Raw genomic sequence first — 22262 nt, forward strand, 5'->3', positions numbered from 1 at the left:
GTTTTCTGACATCCGTGTTGTGTTTGTGACATAGTTAACTTGATTATGAAGTCTTGTTTAGCAATCATAAAGCCTTATCTTAATGATTTTAGAACTACCATAACCTTTTATACTCTTCAAACCAAAGAATTGATGCATACAAGAGTTATTGATTGAGTATGGGTGTTACTCCTTGAAAGTTTGGTGTTGATATTGGTGTTAGATGGAATTGAACCTTATGGATGCTTAAGCACCTTCTTCCTCAGAGAAATACTTAATTTCTATCTTTATACAAACCCAATATGGGTGCTCCTCCTTTACTCACTAATAATTGTTGGTATATTACAAAGAAAGTGTATACTCTATGTAGTTATTATATGATTCTATTGTTGCACTATCTAATGTTTATTACCCTACTTCATATTTGATGTCGCACCAAATACTAAAAATAATATCCATCTCAATAATTATTAAAATGATGAATTACTAAGGCAAGTTGTTGTTCATACGAAAGATTCTAAAATAATGTAGGGAAATACCCCTTCTGTATGCATTTGCTTTCATTTTAGATCCTATGTCAAAATGAGAGATTTTCAAAAAGCCATATGCTTATCTAATCTATCTGGTACATATTATTGTAGTCTTCCACAAAAGGTGAGATCACTATTAACCAAAAAAAATTAGTTGTATCAATCAATGTTTGGTGACGTGTGGTTGGGTGCACAACAACAAACATCAAGTGCTAATGAAGGTAAGAACAAATGGCTTGGGGTGACATCTAGGGTGATGATGAATTTGATTGTGTGTCTTTTTCTTTCCAGTCTGGTAGGAGATCATGTAGTATTGTCCCCTCTTGTGATACCATTGCAGCTACATCCTCTGTCTTGGTTTTGTCTTCACATCTAAACAGTGACACTATCTCTTGGTCCAATGACGACTTCAACGTCCTAAGTTGGTGGCATGAGCATATGGTTAAATGTCATATTTTATCTCTTCTTGCTAAAGGTGTCATGGTTGTTCATGCTTCTACTATATCTTCTAAATCAACCTTTAGTCTTGTTGGTGGAGTGATTGAGGAGTGCCACCGACGCCTCACAAGTGATATGGTGGAGGTTTTGTGATATATTAAGGTTGCCAATTAGCAAACTTGCACATGAAACACAATGTAGAGAAGGACGCCAAATAGATAGAAACTATCTTTAAAAACATGATCTTTAAAGACAAGTGATGAAAACTAGGAGTTAGAAGTTTATGTTTGGAAATAACTTATTTGTTTTTGAACATTAGTTGTAATGAACTTTGAGACTTTAACTTGGAGCTAGCTGCACTTTTTTTCCTTCCTATGGGGTTTTTTACAAGATGTGAGTTTTTATGTAAGAAGATTTTTAATGAGTCGGCATTGCATAACATCTCCAAACCTGCAATATAATATCTTGATATTGATCTATTTTGTGATCTAGGGTTGATCTTGATGCATTTTATGATATGAAGTTAGAATTTGAGAGTTGACTAATAATGTGTATGAATTTTGTGATCTGGACTTGTAATACTCCCTCTTTTCCAAAATAGTATTAGTTTTAGCTCTTGTTTTTATGTTTATATTCAAATAGATGGTGATTAATCTAGACACACATATCAAACACATACATCAAGTATTCTATGTATCCACTAATTTCTAAAATAAATTTTAATTTAGGACAGATGTGGTAGTGTTCAAATATGTCATATTGTATATGGATTTTGGTGCCTTCACAATAGGAAAACGGCAAAGATCCAACGGCCAAATAATGTCCAACGGTTTTTGCTAAACCGTCGGACATAAGGGAGCCTTATGTCCGACGGCCCCTGCTCAGCCGTCAGACATAAGGGACGTGGGTTCCACCAAAGACCGTTACGGCCGTTAACGAAGGTAAACGCCGACAGCCCTTTTCGGCCGTCGGACATCCACTATATCCGATGGCCGCCGTCGGAAATAAGGTTATTTCTGACGCGTTACGACCGAGGGACATGTATCGTCGGACATAAGCATTTGGCCATCGGAAATAGCTTATGTTCGACGGCTTTGGCCGTCGAAAATTCCTTATTTTACTGTAGTGCTTTAGCACCGGACTAAAATGACAACAGAGCACCTTGTCGTGTCTGGCCGAGAAGCTAGCGCGGTGTGCTAAGAGCACCTTCAAGATGCTAGCTAAATAGCTTTCCAACATGCATACTAGCCATTTAACTTTCTAATCTATCCGGTTCTCTAAATTAACTCCCTCACTAGCCAAATTTGGCTAGCAACTCTCGCTAGTCAAACTAACTTGCATATTGGGGAGTCTGTTGGAATGAGTTGTTATATATAGAGTTTAATATTTATGGAGATACAAATAAAAGGTTAAATAGAGAGTCAAAAATAAAGAGTATCTTTGAGATGCTCTAACGTCTTCATGCCGTATCAGGCTATCAGCTATGTGCTCGTGTCAGACCAGCAGGGTCAGGGTGGCACGTTTGAACCTCTATACCCATGCATCCACTCCCGAGCCGCGCGCCATGCCGTGTACTCGTGTCTCTCCTCAAGAATAGCCTTGCCGCGCGCGGAACGCCCAGAGGGCGCATCCTCCCAATCCCACTCCGCATGTTCGGCCGTCCCTGAGGGATCGCCCACCGCAACAACTACACGCCGCGGCGCACCGCCGCCGCGCCGGCTGGGGAACGACGGCGACGCATATATCATCCATCCGAGATGGAGCTGTTCGAGCGCGCGAGGACGGTGCGGCTGCGGAGCCACCACGACAAGTACCTGTACGCCGACGAGGACGAGGTGCACGTGATCCAGGACCGGAACGCGGCGTCCCCGAACGCGCGGTGGGTGGTGGAGCCCGTGCCGCACTCCCCCGGCGTGCTCCGCCTCCGCGGCCGCTACGGCCGCTACCTCTCGGCCTCCAACGAGCCCTTCCTCCTGGGCGGCACGGGGCGCAAGGTGCTGCAGACGCTGCCCCACCGCCTCGACTCCTCCGTCGAGTGGGTGCCCGTGCGCGACGACGCCGGCAGCAACGCGCACGCCCGCGCCGTGCGCCTCCGGACGCGATACGGCAACTTCCTCCGCGCCAACGCGGGGCTCCCGCCGTGGCGGAACTCCGTCACCCACGACGTCCCGCACCGGCACACAGGGTGGGTGGTCTGGGACGTCGAGATCTTCCAGGCGCTCCCGCCGCCAACGGGGCCCGATTCCTCATCGTCCTCCGCCGCCGCGGAAACCGACGCCGACGCCTTCGCGTCCTCTCCGGCTCCGTCGTCGTCGTATAACAACAAAGCGCCGCACTCTTCGGCTCCGTTACCAACGTCGGCGCTGAGGCCGCCGCCCCCTCCCGCGCACCACCGCGAAGAGAACTTGGTTCCGTTCAAGGGGCAGCCCGCGCCGCCGCCGCCGGGCTACATCGCACCACCCGCTCCGGGATTTTACAGGCTCGAGGTGCGTATACACTACTCACATCCACCGATCCAAATATCCAATCACTCGAGCAACCATCTCGACGGGCTCAGCTGCGTCTCTCTTCATGCATGCAGTCGACGGATTCCTTCTCCGTGCCGCTGCACAAGGTGGAGGGGCGAGCGGTCCACTACCACATCGGGGACAGCGACGGGGAGGTGAGGCCGGACGAGGAGCCGCACTACTTAACGTTCAACGGAACTAGCCTGGAGGAGCTGCTGGAGAGGCTCAAGGAGGAGACGGGGCTGCACGACGTCATCATGTGCTCGCGCAGCCCCATCAACGGGAAGCTCCTGCCGCTCCGTCTGCAGCTGCCGCCCAACAACGCCGCCGTGCATATCGTGCTTGTGCAGGAGTCATCAAATGGTGCGCTTTCTTCTCTTCGACATTATATTTATGAGTAAAATATAGTAGGGCTCCTTGAAATTGGCATGTTCTATTATATGAGTCCTTGAACTAAAAAATTCAGCAATATCCTCTAACTTAGTCATCTCATATAAAATCGTCCAAAAGGAGGTTTGCTCAAACTAAATGCCGACGTGAGCAATATCCTCTAACTTAGTCATCTCATATAAAATCGTCCAAAAGGAGGTTTGCTCAAACTAAATACCGACATGGCAGCCACATTGTAGCACAGTGATTAAAGTTCGAGGCTCAAGTCACATAGCATGCCAAGTCCGGAGACTCAAGTGATATAGTATGTCAAGTTTGAGGACCCAATTGACTCAACACGACACACTATGTCTACATCCGGTTTGAACAAATCCGGTTTTAGATAATTTTGCATGAGCCAACTAAGTAGAGAACCCGTTTTAACTAGTTTTCGGAGTTTGATGACTAAAGTGACACGATGTGCCAAGTTCAAGGACTATTGATGTGTTTTACTCTTATATTATATTATATATATATATATATTTGTTTTAATCTTTTTTAGAGTCAAAACATCTTAAACTTAATTAAATTACAAAGAAAAGTACAAGAATTTATAACATCAAGTAGATATACAGTAAAATATAATTAATGAGAATTATAATGATAAGTAATCCCTTTATTCCAAAATATAATTTATTTTAGACTAAAGGTACATTATATATGTGTCTATATTTATTATTTCTCGAATAAATGTGGACGGAAAAATAGGATTAGAAAGAACTATATTATGAGGACGGAGGGAGTATTTCGTATTTTAAATATTATAAATTTTTTGAATGGATACCTAACTTACATTTTTTCAAAATATTGTTGTAACTTCTTTTATACTTCCATGATCCTAACCATGCAACCATAACCACTAGAACAAATAAAACTTAGGTGCATAACTTGGGATTGAGAAAAATCGACATAGGTGAGGTATCATTGATGGCTGCAATGGCCTTCCTATCACTAGCCACGTAGAGATATATCAGGTCTCGTTTGGGACTAGCGACAAGGCACGACAAATGTTGTTTCACGTGCCAGCCCTTATTTCCTATGAATTATACATGGTATGAACTATGAAGGGGACTGTAGTACACGGTTCTTGCATACCCTATCATGGCGTGAGAGGCCTGTCTTGGTCCACTGAGCGAGTTCAAATGAGATCAATTCAACATTCTTCCTTTAATCTCATGCTTACTCGTTTATACTTAGGACTTAATTTTTTAATTACTTGGTCTCTGAGCTTATGATCTCTAATACTAAATAAATTATCTCATCAAATCCAGTCATGCGCCACTAAACTCAATAACTATAGTACACCTTTCTATCTCAAGTTAAAGTAGATAACTTATTCTTGAGGGAGATGGTTCTATTGATGACCCCTCAATCTAGAATCATAGGTTCTATTGGCTATGTATTTTCTAAACACACTAGAAAAAAGTCTTTTAGTGGGCGGATCCGCAGGTATTTGCTCTGTCTTTATATGCTCAAGTTCAATTGTTTGATCCTATATTTTCTCCTTTATAACGTAATACTTAATGTCATTGTGTTTGGCATCAGCAATACTTGCAATGGTTTTGTTATGTTGTCTTAAACTAGGTATAGATTTCTTCAGCCACATAGTCTGCCTCATTGTCTCATAACATTCAACAAAATCGTCATACGTTTTGGACTATTTAGACAAGGAGGTACAACAAAAGTTGGTTTGTATGGCTCTTGTTCCATAGGTCAGTACTATGATAAAGCAGTAGTTCTGTAACACCCGGATTTTAGGGGTCCAAAACCCGGGGTTAACATAAACACCAGGTATGCTGGGACCAAGTCTCATACATATGATGTATAGTGGCACAGGATCGAATGTCACATCTTTATATACAACAGGAGTTCTATACAAAATAAATAATTACATTATAAGGAGACAACGGTCCAGCAACCCCAAAGTTGACTGGGAGACGACGACCTAGACCTCTCACGAACTCATCACAGCATCCTCCATGAGCATCATCCTGCAGTACCTGGTCTTGACCTGTGGTGTATGTGAGACAGCAAGAGTGAGCTCACATACGTTCATCGCTCAGCAAGTTGTGGGGAATAATGTGCATGAACTCGCCAAAGGTGGGAGCTCACGTGAGGTGTAAGGCTTACCAAAGAAGATGGTTAGAGCTGAGCATTGCTTTTAAAGTTGGTCAAAATTTTATTAGCAGTTACTAAGTATAAGTAAATACCAACCCAGTTAAATAGTAGAACCAAAGTAACAACTTCACCTGCGATGCAATGCATATGACAAATTGAATTTAGTTCCATAATTTAATCATGTGAGTGTCCGAGCCGCTCATGACCGTGAGCACGGCTAGTATACCAGTTTTACACTCTGCAGAGGTTGCGCATCTTTACCCACAAGTCGTGTATCCCATGTCGCCAGGGTTTGCAAGGCCCTTAGACACTTCCGAGGTGAATGGCTAGGGATCCACTACGAGGCCTTTACAAAGTTCCACTAGCTTCCGAAAACCCGCTACAGTTTATAGGAAGATCCAGTACAGGAATCCCTTGCAGGACCGCCATCGCAGCAAAATCCTCCCGAGGGCCTCCCTGCACTGACCTCTCCCCTACTGCCCTTGCCCCTTTCGGGTAAGGTAGTCTTCCACTAGCTTTCCTAATTAATCAGCCAAGGGCGTCCCATTAAACCCTTGTGGTAGCACTGTTTTCCCGGGTGGTTCTCCATGTTCCAATTAACATAATGATCTCAATATGAACAATAAATAATAACTGATAACAAAAGTGTAACCATGAATAGTGTATCTCCATACCCAAAACCACATATAGCACTAGCAAGTACTACCCAGAAAGTTCAGTGGTGAACAAGGTATAAAGATAATCAAACTAGGTAACCTGTTGGGTCCCATCAAAATTAACCTATGCAGATCATTATGATTAATTAGAACATGAGTAGGTAAAAAGAAGTGATCAAGGGCACAACTTGCCTGGGCCTTGAGAATCCAGGTACCAGGATGATCCTCAGGTGATACGTATCCTCACTGCTAGTCGTAGCAATTCAAACAAACATTGTATAGCAAGAATTAACATTACACCAAACATGTAAATAAAATACATAGTAATAAACTAGACACTAAAATGAGATCATAGGAACTGGAATCATTAATTTTGGAGTTATAGATTTTAAGTTATGAATTTCCGAAATTATTTAGTGCTTAGAATAGATTAATCCAAGTGAACCATTTTAATTCAAGTTTCATAGTTAAACAGTGTTACTAGTTGATAGACAATATTAATACAAAATTATTGCAACTGGAATGACTCAATTTGGAGCTAAAATGAATTTTCTATGAATTATCTAAGTTATGGCAATTATTTTCATATTAAAAATCCATTTTCTATTTTATTTATTCAATTTAAACGAGTTCTGGACTGGGCCTCAATAACAGAAAACCGCAGGGGGTTCAGCGCAAGAAACCCGAGACACGGGGAACAGTGCCCGAGGGACGGCGGGTTTATTCCGGGAAAGCCGAGGGGCTCTTTATGAAGATTGCCACGGCGAAGGGGTATTCTCAGATCTCGGCCGTCCGATCAAGCGTGAACGGCCAAGATTAAATCCGAGCCCCGCGAACCGGTACGCATCCCTGACCGTTGGATCGAGATCCAAAGGCCCGGATCCACTCAACCGAACAGCGCACCCATGTCTAATCATATCCGTTGAACTCCAGATGGACGGCTTAGATCTCGGCTTCAATGTGACAACAGGAGATTTAATCTACACCGCCCATATCAGATCGGACGGTCATCGTTCGTCTTCCCCAAGCCAACAGCGAGCGGCGCCCAGGTGACCACCGCGGCGGAGGACGCCGGTGAGCACCCAAATCCCGGCGCAGTACGCGGATCAATGTGTCGCGGACGGGTGCTAACCCCAAATCGAGGGTACGACGGACACAGGGGAGGAATTATTACCGGCAATGGCGATGAGGAGGAGCAGCGCCACGGTGATGCAGGGCTCCGCGGCGAATGAAGAAATCCGATGAGCAATTCATGGTTGCGTGGTCGCCGATCCTGCCCGACAGCGCCACGGAAAGCTTCACTACGACTCGGAGTTTCCGATTGACGGTGCGCCACAGGTAGGAAGTTGGTACAGAGGCGGGTTACCGGTGGCGGCTATATCTAACCGAGCGGCGGGCGGTGGCGCAGTAGATGCCGTTGGAGCGGTGGCGGAAAAAGGGAGGCGTAGGTGGGAACGTCGACGGCCGAGTAATTTATAGCTAGAATTAAGTCCGTGGGGGGGGGGGGGGTTTGGCCGGAGTCGCGCGGAGCTCACGGTGGCGGATTTGCCGCGATTCTGTTGGAGCTTGCGGCCGGGGAAGATGACAAGTAGGGCCCACCTGCCATACACAGTGATTCCCACGGAGTGAATGAGCTATGGCCTGCCAGCAGGGCCCGCATGGCAGTCTCACCGGGCGGGATGAGTTATTGGGCTGGCGCGAGCGAGGGATCCCAAGGTGGGCCGAAAGCAAGGAATAGAGGCCCACCCGACCGAATACTGCTTTCCTTTTTTTTTTTATTTATTATTCTTTCATTCCCTTTCTTCAAATTTCAGTTTTCCAATTCTAATTTAAATTCAAATTTTTCAGAGTTCAGATTTCAAAATTATATGCATCACATAAAACTCCAGTATGAGTGCAAGGATCCATATGTTCATATTAGTTATTTTATCCATGCTTCAAAACATATAAATTAACAAAGAGTATTTCACAACTCATTTATATTGGGATGAATAAATGGTTTCCTAAACATTTCCTAGTTTCCTAACTTAAGCTTGTTTCACAATTTTGAATACAAAGTGTAAACTTATAAGAAAACTTCATGGAATGCACATTTATGTATCTATTTTATTTGTTATTTACATAATTTAATGCCATTGATTGATTATGTAGAGAAAATCAAGGGATCCTCGAAACATCCACTTTATATATTTACTTATTTATTATTTTTTTTTCTCTTACCAATTTTTGGGCTTTACAAATCCTACCCCCCTTAAAAATAATCTCGTCCCCGAGATTTGTAAGGACAGGGATGTAAAAAGTTTTATTTATAGTTTAGCCTTTAACTTTTAGTTAGTTTAGGAATCGAGAGGTTTCATATTATTTAGATGGTGGTTATAAAAGCTTGGGTATGTATATCCACTCTATTGTGTATGGTATAAGATGTCTTTAAAGCATAGAGAAGTTTGGTTAAGAAAGGGTAGGGTGAGGAAAGACTCCATCCAAGATTGTGGATCTTGACTCTTCTTTGGTGATCTCACTTGATCCTTGAAGACTTGAGTTGGTGCTCATCCTTCCTTGATGAAGTTGATCATCCCCTTTGGTCTTGTCTCATTGATTAGGAGTTAGTGTATATTATTGGGCTAGAGAATGTGGTTAAGATAGGTATGGATGAGATAGATTACATGATATAGGTCAAAATCTGGTTTGATGTCAGGTGGTGGTTGATAGATTATGCAATCCTTTAAGACTCTATTGATTGGGTCAGATCTCATGCATGTGATTTAGTTGGTCTAATGTACTGAGTTAACACCTGACTAGTAGGGTCTATTCTCTTCTACCAGTATCACTAATCTGTTTAAGTAGACCACATTAGATAGAATCTAGATCAGGTTGGATATAACTAGATTAGACTAGTTTAGGTTAGATAGATCCCATAGGGTAGAATATGTATTATTAAGATATGTTAGAATCTTTTGAGATAGGATGGGGTATACGGTGTAGGTAGGTCAGAAGCTCTATTAGGTTAACACAGAGGGATTATGCAACTATCGGATGGGTAAGGTAGTTGCATGTGTATATGATCAAGCTAATCTAGGGCATCAATTTAGCTTAAATCATTTTTATAGGAGTGAGGTCTAATCCATTTCACTAGTACTAACTAATTTATTAAATAACTCACTTTAGATTGGATCATATTAGATTAGATGGGATCTAGATTGGTATCACCGGATTAGTCTAGACAATATCTAATTACTTTGGATTAGATCTTGGTTGTTACTAGGGTGGGGTAAATATGTTTATTAGGGCAAGATGAATCCATAAGGACAAGTTAGAATCTTTTGAGGTCAGTTGGATCTATTAGGATGAGATAAAATCTTTTTAAGATAAGATGAGTATCTTTTAAGATGAGATGGATCTATTAAGATAAGGAAGAATCTTTTAAGATAAGATGAATTGATTAGAATGAAAGCTTTTAGGATAAGATAAATCTCTTAAGCTAGATGTGTTCCAATGGGGATAATCTAGGTTGTCTAGTTATTTTATAAATATATTTTTTTATGCCTATGTGTATATGCAGATGCGATTGTGGACATTACTCCACAACCCATCACACTCAATCAAAGATCCAAATCAGACAAATATCATAAGAACAAACATTCAAATACATAGACACTTATAAAAATAGTTTTTTTTTGTTCCTAGGATTAGGTCTCCTATTCCTAAAGTCACTTTAGGTACAGGATTTCAAAGTGTAAAATCCACATGTGTCTTTTAGAAAGAAAAGATAAGAATAATCAGAGTAAAGCGGAATTAGATGAGAAAAGATTAAGAAAAGTTTAGAAAGAATCAGAGTAGCAAAGGTAAGTAGACAATGGTTGTCCAGATCTATCTAGGTTTCGTCCTACAGTCAACATTCCTCTGATACCACTTCTGTAACACCCGGATTTTAGGGGTCCAAAACCCGGGGTTAACATAAACACCAGGTATGCTGGGACCAAGTCTCATACATATGATGTATAGTGGCACAGGATCGAATGTCACATCTTTATATACAACAGGAGTTCTATACAAAATAAATAATTACATTATAAGGAGACAACGGTCCAGCAACCCCAAAGTTGACTGGGAGACGACGACCTAGACCTCTCACGAACTCATCACAGCATCCTCCATGAGCATCATCCTGCAGTACCTGGTCTTGACCTGTGGTGTATGTGAGACAGCAAGAGTGAGCTCACATACGTTCATCGCTCAGCAAGTTGTGGGGAATAATGTGCATGAACTCGCCAAAGGTGGGAGCTCACGTGAGGTGTAAGGCTTACCAAAGAAGATGGTTAGAGCTGAGCATTGCTTTTAAAGTTGGTCAAAATTTTATTAGCAGTTACTAAGTATAAGTAAATACCAACCCAGTTAAATAGTAGAACCAAAGTAACAACTTCACCTGCGATGCAATGCATATGACAAATTGAATTTAGTTCCATAATTTAATCATGTGAGTGTCCGAGCCGCTCATGACCGTGAGCACGGCTAGTATACCAGTTTTACACTCTGCAGAGGTTGCGCATCTTTACCCACAAGTCGTGTATCCCATGTCGCCAGGGTTTGCAAGGCCCTTAGACACTTCCGAGGTGAATGGCTAGGGATCCACTACGAGGCCTTTACAAAGTTCCACTAGCTTCCGAAAACCCGCTACAGTTTATAGGAAGATCCAGTACAGGAATCCCTTGCAGGACCGCCATCGCAGCAAAATCCTCCCGAGGGCCTCCCTGCACTGACCTCTCCCCTACTGCCCTTGCCCCTTTCGGGTAAGGTAGTCTTCCACTAGCTTTCCTAATTAATCAGCCAAGGGCGTCCCATTAAACCCTTGTGGTAGCACTGTTTTCCCGGGTGGTTCTCCATGTTCCAATTAACATAATGATCTCAATATGAACAATAAATAATAACTGATAACAAAAGTGTAACCATGAATAGTGTATCTCCATACCCAAAACCACATATAGCACTAGCAAGTACTACCCAGAAAGTTCAGTGGTGAACAAGGTATAAAGATAATCAAACTAGGTAACCTGTTGGGTCCCATCAAAATTAACCTATGCAGATCATTATGATTAATTAGAACATGAGTAGGTAAAAAGAAGTGATCAAGGGCACAACTTGCCTGGGCCTTGAGAATCCAGGTACCAGGATGATCCTCAGGTGATACGTATCCTCACTGCTAGTCGTAGCAATTCAAACAAACATTGTATAGCAAGAATTAACATTACACCAAACATGTAAATAAAATACATAGTAATAAACTAGACACTAAAATGAGATCATAGGAACTGGAATCATTAATTTTGGAGTTATAGATTTTAAGTTATGAATTTCCGAAATTATTTAGTGCTTAGAATAGATTAATCCAAGTGAACCATTTTAATTCAAGTTTCATAGTTAAACAGTGTTACTAGTTGATAGACAATATTAATACAAAATTATTGCAACTGGAATGACTCAATTTGGAGCTAAAATGAATTTTCTATGAATTATCTAAGTTATGGCAATTATTTTCATATTAAAAATCCATTTTCTATTTTATTTATTCAATTTAAACGAGTTCTGGACTGGGCCTCAATAACAGAAAACCGCAGGGGGTTCAGCGCAAGAAACCCGAGACACGGGGAACAGTGCCCGAGGGACGGCGGGTTTATTCCGGGAAAGCCGAGGGGCTCTTTATGAAGATTGCCACGGCGAAGGGGTATTCTCAGATCTCGGCCGTCCGATCAAGCGTGAACGGCCAAGATTAAATCCGAGCCCCGCGAACCGGTACGCATCCCTGACCGTTGGATCGAGATCCAAAGGCCCGGATCCACTCAACCGAACAGCGCACCCATGTCTAATCATATCCGTTGAACTCCAGATGGACGGCTTAGATCTCGGCTTCAATGTGACAACAGGAGATTTAATCTACACCGCCCATATCAGATCGGACGGTCATCGTTCGTCTTCCCCAAGCCAACAGCGAGCGGCGCCTAGGTGACCACCGCGGCGGAGGACGCCGGTGAGCACCCAAATCCCGGCGCAGTACGCGGATCAATGTGTCGCGGACGGGTGCTAACCCCAAATCGAGGGTACGACGGACACAGGGGAGGAATTATTACCGGCAATGGCGATGAGGAGGAGCAGCGCCACGGTGATGCAGGGCTCCGCGGCGAATGAAGAAATCCGATGAGCAATTCATGGTTGCGTGGTCGCCGATCCTGCCCGACAGCGCCACGGAAAGCTTCACTACGACTCGGAGTTTCCGATTGACGGTGCGCCACAGGTAGGAAGTTGGTACAGAGGCGGGTTACCGGTGGCGGCTATATCTAACCGAGCGGCGGGCGGTGGCGCAGTAGATGCCGTTGGAGCGGTGGCGGAAAAAGGGAGGCGTAGGTGGGAACGTCGACGGCCGAGTAATTTATAGCTAGAATTAAGTCCGTGGGGGGGGGGGGTTTTGGCCGGAGTCGCGCGGAGCTCACGGCGGCGGATTTGCCGCGATTCTGTTGGAGCTTGCGGCCGGGGAAGATGACAAGTAGGGCCCACCTGCCATACACAGTGATTCCCACGGAGTGAATGAGCTATGGCCTGCCAGCAGGGCCCGCATGGCAGTCTCACCGGGCGGGATGAGTTATTGGGCTGGCGCGAGCGAGGGATCCCAAGGTGGGCCGAAAGCAAGGAATAGAGGCCCACCCGACCGAATACTGCTTTCCTTTTTTTTTTATTTATTATTCTTTCATTCCCTTTCTTCAAATTTCAGTTTTCCAATTCTAATTTAAATTCAAATTTTTCAGAGTTCAGATTTCAAAATTATATGCATCACATAAAACTCCAGTATGAGTGCAAGGATCCATATGTTCATATTAGTTATTTTATCCATGCTTCAAAACATATAAATTAACAAAGAGTATTTCACAACTCATTTATATTGGGATGAATAAATGGTTTCCTAAACATTTCCTAGTTTCCTAACTTAAGCTTGTTTCACAATTTTGAATACAAAGTGTAAACTTATAAGAAAACTTCATGGAATGCACATTTATGTATCTATTTTATTTGTTATTTACATAATTTAATGCCATTGATTGATTATGTAGAGAAAATCAAGGGATCCTCGAAACATCCACTTTATATATTTACTTATTTATTATTTTTTTTTTCTCTTACCAATTTTTGGGCTTTACAAGTTCCACACCCAATATAATAAAATAAGATCACAATTTATCCAACATGATCGTTGAAAGTCGCCTAGAGGGGGTGAATAGGAAAATCTAAAATTTATAAAGTTTAAGCACAACTACAAGCCGGGGTTAGCGTTAAAAATAAAGTCGAGTCCGAAAGAGAGGGCAAAAATAAATCACAAGCAAGTAGCGAGAGTGACACGATGATTTGTTTTACTGAGGTTCGGTTCTTGCAAACCTACTCCCCGTTGAGGTGGTCACAAAGACCGGATCTCTTTCCACCCTTTCCCTCTCAAACGGTCACCTAGACCGAGTGAGCTTCTCTTTTCAATCAATTGGGACACGTAGTCCCTACAAGGACCACCACACAATTGGTGTCTCTTGCTTTAATTACAAAAATCTTAGGAACAAGAAATGAGGAAGAAGAAAAGCGATCCAAGCGCAAGAGCTCAAAAGAACACGACAAAACTCTTCTTCTAGTCACTATTGCTTTGAGTGGAATTGAGACTTGGACAGATTTTGATTCACTCTAATTGTGTCTTGTATTGAATGCACTAGCTCTTGTATTGAATGTGTTGGCTGAAAAACTTGGATCCTTGAAGTGTGGTGGTTGGGGGTATTTATAGCCCCAACCACCAAAGTAGCCGTTGGGGAAGGCCAGTGGCGGACCTAGAATTTTTACATAGGGTGTGCCGCAATAAAATTTTTATGTAGAACTCTATCTAATATACATATAATTTCATAATAAATTTGGTAAACAATCTGATATATAGATATAAAGTTTGACACTCAATAAATAAGCATGAAAATTGCATATATTAAACATAAAGATTGCAATAATACTATTTATCTGGCCTGTGCACCTGTATGCGAGGAACTAGGGTCTGGGGATGGGCACCTCTGTGCGAGCCGACCGAGCAGGCGAGCAAGATGTTGTAGCCTTGCAGTTGCAGTCTGCAGGACGTCGTCAGCTCGTCACGCCGATCGGCGGTCGCCAGAGCCCAGAACGCCCAGATGCCAGCCGCCAGGAACTCAGGCTGTTATGCGCAATCGGCGACCGAACGAGCGAACAAAAGAACCGTAGAAGTTGGAAAGTCACGTAGAAGATGAAAGTCAAGTGACGCAGCGTCAGCCGAACGGACGGCCGGCCAGGCCGGGTGGGTCCCCGGTGGGCCTGGCTTAGGGTATGCCAGGGTCCACCCGGACCCACCTATGGGTCTGCCCCTGTTGAAGGCTACTGTCGAAGGGCGCACCGGACAGTCCGGTGCGCCACCGGACACTGTCTGGTGCGCCAGCCACGTCACCCAACCATTAGGGTTCGACCATTGGAGCTTCTAACATGTGGGCCACCGGACAGTCCGGTGGTGCACCGGACATGTCCTATTCACTATCCGGTGCGCCATCTGGCACCTGCTCTGACTCTGCGTGCGCAGTCCGCACTGTTCACTGTTCACTATTCACTATTGGAGTCGACCGTTGGCGCTGTAGCCGTTACTCCGCTGGCACACCGGACAGTCCGGTGAATTATAGTGGAGTGGATTCCCAAATTCCCGAAGGTGGCAAGTTCGGAGTTGATCTCCCTGGCACACCGGACACTGTCTAGTGGCACACCGGACAGTCCGGTGCGCCAGACCAGGGCAGCCTTCGGTTGTCTTTTACTCTTTTTATTTGAACCCTTTCTTGGACTTTTTATTGGTTTGTGTTGAACCTTTGGCACCTGTAGAACTTATAATCTAGAGCAAACTAGTTAGTTCAATTATTTGTGTTGGACAATTCAACCACCAAAATTATTTAGGAAAAGGTTTGACCCTATTTCTCTTTCAATCTCCCCCTTTTTGGTGATTGTTGCCAACACAAACCAAAGCAAATATATAAGTGCAAAATTGAACTAGTTTGCATAAGGTAAGTGCAAAGGTTACTTGGAATTAAACCAATTTACATTTCATAAGATATGTATGGATGCTTTCTTCTAATTTTAACATTTTGGACCACGCTTGCACCACTTATTTTGTTTTTGCAAACTCTTTTGGAAATTATTTTCAAAGTCTTTTTGCAAATAGTCAAAGGTAAATGAATAAGATTTCGAGAAGCATTTTCAAGATTTGAAATTTTCTCCCCCTGTTTCAAATGCTTTTCCTTTGACTAAACAAAACTCCCCCTCAATGAAATTCTCCTCTTAGTGTTCAAGAGGGTTTTAGATATTAATTTTGAAAGGGTCATACCAATTTGAAATTATATCAAATATAAGATACCAATTTGAAAAACTTCTTTAATACAAATTGAAAGAACATAATTTTTGAATTTGGTGGTGGTGCGGTCCTTTTGCTTTGGGCTAATACTTTCTCCCCCTTTGGCATGAATCGCCAAAAACGGATACTTGTGAGTGAAATATAAGCCCTACTATTTTCTCTCCCTTTAGCAAATGATATATGAGTGAAGGATTATACCAAAGTGAAGAGCGGTGCAGAGTGACGGCGAAGGATGAATAATTCGATGGAGTGGAGTGGAAGCCTTGTCTTCGCCGAAGACTCCATTTCCCTTTCAATCTATGACTTGATATAAAATACACTTGACAATCCATTAGTCATAGCAAACGAAAGAGATGATCAAAGGTATATTAATGAGCTATGTGTGCAAAGTATCAATCAAAATTCCTAGAATCAAGAATGTTTAGCTCATGCCTAAGTTTGGTAAATGTTTTCTCATCTAATGGCTTGGTAAAGATATCGGCTAATTGTTCTTTGGTGCTAACATATGCAATCTCGATATCCCCCCGTTGTTGGTGATCCCTCAAAAGTGATACCGAATGGCTATGTGTTTAGTGTGGTTGTGCTCAAAGGGATTATCCGCCATGCAGATTGCACTCTCATTATCACATAGGAGAGGAACTTTGGTTAATTTGTAACCATAGTCTCTAAGGGTTTGCCTCATCCAAAGCAATTGCGCGCAACAATGGCCTACGACAATGTACTCGGCTTCGGCAGTAGAAAGAGCTACGGAATTTTGTTTCTTGGAAGCCCAAGACACGAGGGATCTTCCCAAGAACTGACAAGTCCCTGATGTGCTCTTCCTATCAATCTTACACCCTGCCCAATCAACATCTGAATATCCAGTTAAATCAAAAGTGGATCCCTTGGGGTACCAAAGGCCAAACTTAGGAGTATGAACTAAATATCTCAAGATTCGTTTTACGGCCCTAAGGTGAACTTCCTTAGGATCGACTTGGAATCTTGCACACATGCATACGAAAAGCATAATATCCGGTCGGGATGCACATAAATAGAGTAGAGATCCTATCGTCGACCGGTATACCTTTTGATCTACGGATTTACCTCCCGTGTCGAGGTCGAGATGTCCATTGGTTCCTATGGGTGTCTTGATGGGCTTGGCATCCTTGATCCCAAACTTGGTGAGTGAAAGTCACCTAGAGGGGGGGTGAATAGGGCGAATCTGAAATTTACAAACTTAATCACACCTACAAGCCGGGTTAGCGTTAGAAATATAATCGAGTCCGCGAGAGAGGGTGCAAAACAAATCGCAAGCGAATAAAGAGTGTGACACGCGGATTTGTTTTACCGAGGTTTGGTTCTCGCAAACCTACTCCCCATTGAGGTGGTCACAAAGACCGGGTCTCTTTCAACCCTTTCCCTCTCTCAAACGGTCCCTTGGACCGAGTGAGCTTCTCTTCTCAAATCAATTGGGAACCAAACTTCCCGTAAGGACCACCACACAATTGGTGTCTCTTGCCTTGTTTACAATTGAGATGATCTCAAGAACGAATGAGAAAAAGAAGCAATCCAAGCGCAAGAGCTCAAAAGAACACAACAAATCTCTCTCACTTAACGCTAAAGCTTTTGTGGAATTGGGAGAGGATTTGATCACTTGGGTGTGTCTAGAATTGAATGCTAGAGCTCTTGTAAGTAGTTGGAAGGTGGAAAACTTGGATTACTTGAATGTGGGGTGGTTGGGGGTATTTATAGCCCCAACCACCAAACTAGCCGTTTGGTGGAGGCTGCTGTCGCATGGCGCACCGGACAGTCCGGTGCGCCACCGGACACTGTCCGGTGCGACAGCCACGTCACCTGGCCGTTAGGTTCTGACCGTTGGAGCTCTGTCTTGTGGGCCCACCTGGCTGTCCGGTGGCGCACCGGACAAGTCCTGTAGACTGTCCGGTGTGCCACCCGCGCGTGCTCTGCTCCTCTGCGCGCGCTGGCGAGCATTGAATGCGTTGTAGTAGACCGTTGGCGTGAAGTAGTCGTTGCTCCGCTGGCTCACCGGACAGTCCGGTGTGCATCGGACATGTCCGGTGAATTATAGCGGAGCGGAAATCCGAAGCTGGCGAGTTCAGAATCGCTCTCCCCTGGGGCACCGGACACTGTCCGGTGGTGCACCGGACAGTCCGGTGAAATATAGCGAAGCGCCTCTGAGAATTCCCGAAGGTGAAGAGTTCAGCTTGAAGTCCCCTGGTGCACCGGACACTGTCCGGTGCGCCAGACCAGGGCACACTTCGGTTATCCCTTGCTCTCTTTGTTGAACCCATTTCTTGGTCTTTTTATTGGCTTAGTGTGAACCTTTGGCACCTGTATAACTTATACACTAGAGCAAACTAGTTAGTCCAATTAATTGTGTTGGGCAATTCAACCACCAAAATTATTTAGGAACTAGGTGTAAGCCTAATTCCCTTTCAATCTCCCCTTTTTGGTGATTGATGCCAACGCAAACCAAAGCAAGTATAGAAGTGCATAATTGAACTAGTTTGCATAATGTAAGTGCAAAGGTTACTTAGAATTGAGCCAATATAAATACTTATAAGATATGCATGGATTGTTTCTTTAATTTTTGACATTTTGGACCACGCTTGCACCACATGTTTTGTTTTTGCAGATTCTTTTGTAAATTCTTTTCAAAGTCCTTTTGCAAATAGTCAAAGGTAAATGAATAAGATTTTGCGAAGCATTTTCAAGATTTGAAATTTTCTCCCCCTGTTTCAAATGCTTTTCCTTTGACTAAACAAAACTCCCCCTTAATGAAATCCTCCTCTTAGTGTTCAAGAGGGTTTTAAGATATCGATTTTGAAAATACTATTTTCTCCCCCTTTTGAACACAATGAGATATCAATTTGAAAATCATACCAATTGAAAAACTCTTTTTTAAAATTAGTGGTGGTGCGGTCCTTTTGCTTTGGGCTAATACTTTCTCCCCCTTTGGCATGAATCGCCAAAAACAGATACTTGAGTGAGATATAAGCCCTTTTAACTACTTTCTCCCTTTTGGCAAATAAAACATATGAGTGAAGATTATACCAAAAGACGAAGAGTTGCTCGGAGCGACGGCGAAGGATGAGTTACAGAGTGGAAGCCTTTGTCTTTGCCGAAGACTCCAATTCCCTTTCCAATACACCTATGACTTGGTTTGAAATGAGCTTGAAAACACATTAGTCATAGTATATGAAAGAGACATGATCAAAGGTATATGAATGAACTATGTGTGCAAATCAACAAAAGAAGTTCTTAGAATCAAGAATATTTAGTTCATGCCTAAGTTTGTTAAAAGTTTGTTCTTCTAGTGGCTTGGTAAAGATATCGACTAATTGTTCCTTAGTGTTAATATATGCAATCTCGATATCTCCCTTTTGTTGGTGATCCCTTAAGAAGTGATACCGAATGGCTATGTGTCTAGTGCGGCTACGCTCAACGGGATTATCCGCCATGCGGATTGCACTCTCATTATCACATAGAAGAGGAACTTTGGTTAATTTGTAACCGTAGTCCCTAAGGGTTTGCCTCATCCAAAGTAGTTGCACGCAACAATGACCTGCGGCAATATACTCGGCTTCGGCGGTAGAAAGAGCTACAGAATTTTGCTTCTTTGAAGCCCAAGACACCAAGGATCTTCCCAAGAACTGGCAAGTCCCCGATGTGCTCTTTCTATTAATCTTACACCCCGCCCAATCGGCATCCGAATAACCAATTAAATCAAATGTGGATCCCCGAGGGTACCAAAGCCCAAACTTAGGAGTATAAACTAAATATCTCAAGATTCGTTTTACGGCCGTAAGGTGAGCTTCCTTAGGGTCGGCTTGGAATCTTGCACACATGCATACGGAAAGCATAATATCCGGTCGAGATGCACATAAGAGTAAAGAGCCTATCATCGACCGGTATACCTTTTGATCGACGGATTTACCTTCCATGTCGAGGTCGAGATGCCCATTTGTTCCCATGGGTGTCTTGATGGGCTTGGCATCCTTCATCCCAAACTTGGTTAGAATGTCTTGAATATACTTCGTTTGGCTAATGAAGGTGCCCTCTTGGAGTTGCTTTACTTGAAATCCTAAGAAATACTTCAACTCCCCCATCATAGACATCTCGAATTTTTGTGTCATGATCATACTAAACTCTTCACATGTAGATTCGTTAGTAGACCCAAATATAATATCATCAACATAAATTTGGCATACAAACAAATCATTTTCAAGTGTTTTGGTAGAGTGTAGGATCGGCCTTTCCGACTTTGAAGCCATTATCTATAAGGAAATCTCTAAGGCATTCATACCATGCTCTTGGGGCTTGCTTGAGCCCATAAAGCGCCTTAGAGAGTTTATAAACATGGTTAGGGTACTCACAATCTTCAAAGCCGGGAGGTTGCTCAACATAGACCTCTTCCTTGATTGGTCCATTGAGGAAGGCACTCTTCACATCCATTTGGTAAAGCTTGAAGCCATGGTAAGTAGCATAGGCCAATAATATACGAATTGACTCAAGCCTAGCTACGGGTGCATAGGTTTCACCAAAATCCAAACCTTCGACTTGGGAGTATCCTTTGGCCACAAGTCGGGCTTTGTTCCTTGTCACCACACCATGCTCGTCTTGCTTGTTGCGGAAAACCCACTTGGTTCCTACAACATTTTGATTAGGACGTGGAACCAAATGCCATACCTCGTTCCTAGTGAAGTTGTTGAGCTCCTCTTGCATCGCCACCACCCAATCCGAATCTTGTAGTGCTTCCTCTACCCTGTGTGTCTCAATAGAGGAAACAAAAGAGTAATGCAACACGAGATCTAGTGGTTACCCCCTTATGAATGTCGCCGAGGATGGTGTCGACGGGGTGATCTCGTTGGATTGCTTGGTGGACTCTTGGGTGTGGCGGCCTTGGTTCTTCATCCTCCTTATCTTGATCATTTGCATCTCCCCCTTGATCATTGCCGTCATCTTGAGGTGGCTCATTTTGTTGATCTTGTCCTTCATCATCTTGAGCCTCATTCTCATGTTGAGTTGGTGGAGATGCTTGTGTGGAGGAGGATGGTTGATCTTGTGCATTTGGAGGCTCTTCGGATTCCTTAGGACACACATCCCCAATGGACATGTTCCTTAGCGCGATGCACGAAGCCTCTTCACCTATCTCATCAAGGTCAACTTGCTCTACTTGAGAGCCGTTAGTCTCATCAACGTCACAAGAAACTTCAACTTGTCCAGAGGACTTGTTAAAGACTCTATATGCCCTTGTGTTTGAATCATATCCTAGTAAAAAGCCTTCTACAGTCTTAGGAGCAAATTTAGATTTTCTACCTCTTTTAACAAGTATAAAGCATTTGCTACCAAAGACTCTAAAATATGAAATATTGGGCTTTTTACCGGTTAGGAGTTCATATGATGTCTTCTTGAGGATTCGGTGTAGATATAATCGGTTGATGGCGTAGCAGGCGGTGTTGACTGCCTCAGCCCAAAACCGATCTGAAGTCTTGTACTCATCAAGCATGGTCCTTGCCATGTCCAATAGAGTTCTATTCTTCCTTTCCACTACACCATTTTATTGTGGTGTGTAGGGAGAAGAGAACTCATGCTTGATGCCCTCCTCCTCAAGAAAGCCTTCAATTTGAGAGTTCTTGAACTCCGTCCCGTTGTCGCTTCTAATTTTCTTGATCCTTAAGCCGAACTCGTTTTGAGATCGTCTTAAGAATCCCTTTAAAGTATCTTGGGTATGAGATTTTTCCTGCAAAAAGAACACCCAAGTGAAGCGAGAATAATCATCCACAATAACTAGACAGTACTTACTCCAGCCGATGCTTATGTAAGCTATCGGGCCGAATAGGTCCATGTGTAGGAGCTTGAGCGGCCTGTCAGTCGTCATAATGTTCTTATGTGGATGATGAGCACCAACTTGCTTCCCTGCTTGGCATGCGCTACAAATCCCGTCTTTCTCAAAATGAACATTTGTTAGTCCTAAAATGTGCTCTCCCTTTAGAAGCTTATGAAGATTCTTCATCCCAACATGTGCTAGTCGGCGATGCCAGAGCCAACCCATGTTAGTCTTAGCAATTAAGCAAGTTTCGAGTTTAGCTCTATCAAAATTTACTAAGTATAGTTGACCCTCTAACACTCCCTTAAATGCTATTGAATCATCACTTCTTCTAAAGACAGTGAC

At 43.2% G+C, this 22262-nt stretch overlaps 1 protein-coding gene across 1 annotated transcript in view; it reads left to right on the forward strand.

The window, feature by feature from the left end:
- The first annotated feature begins 2511 nt into the window (after positions 1-2511).
- Positions 2512-22262, forward strand: part of LOC103632079 (uncharacterized) — a 32224-nt gene continuing 12473 nt past the window's right edge. Inside the window, exons 1-2 of the mRNA XM_008653932.3 lie at positions 2512-3433; positions 3529-3817. Coding sequence (XP_008652154.1) covers positions 2705-3433; positions 3529-3817 — 1018 coding nt within the window. The 5' untranslated portion in view covers positions 2512-2704. The remainder of the gene's footprint in view (positions 3434-3528; positions 3818-22262) is intronic.

Source organism: Zea mays, chromosome 7 (genome assembly GCF_902167145.1).
Source record: "Zea mays cultivar B73 chromosome 7, Zm-B73-REFERENCE-NAM-5.0, whole genome shotgun sequence".
Lineage (NCBI taxonomy): Eukaryota > Viridiplantae > Streptophyta > Magnoliopsida > Poales > Poaceae > Zea > Zea mays.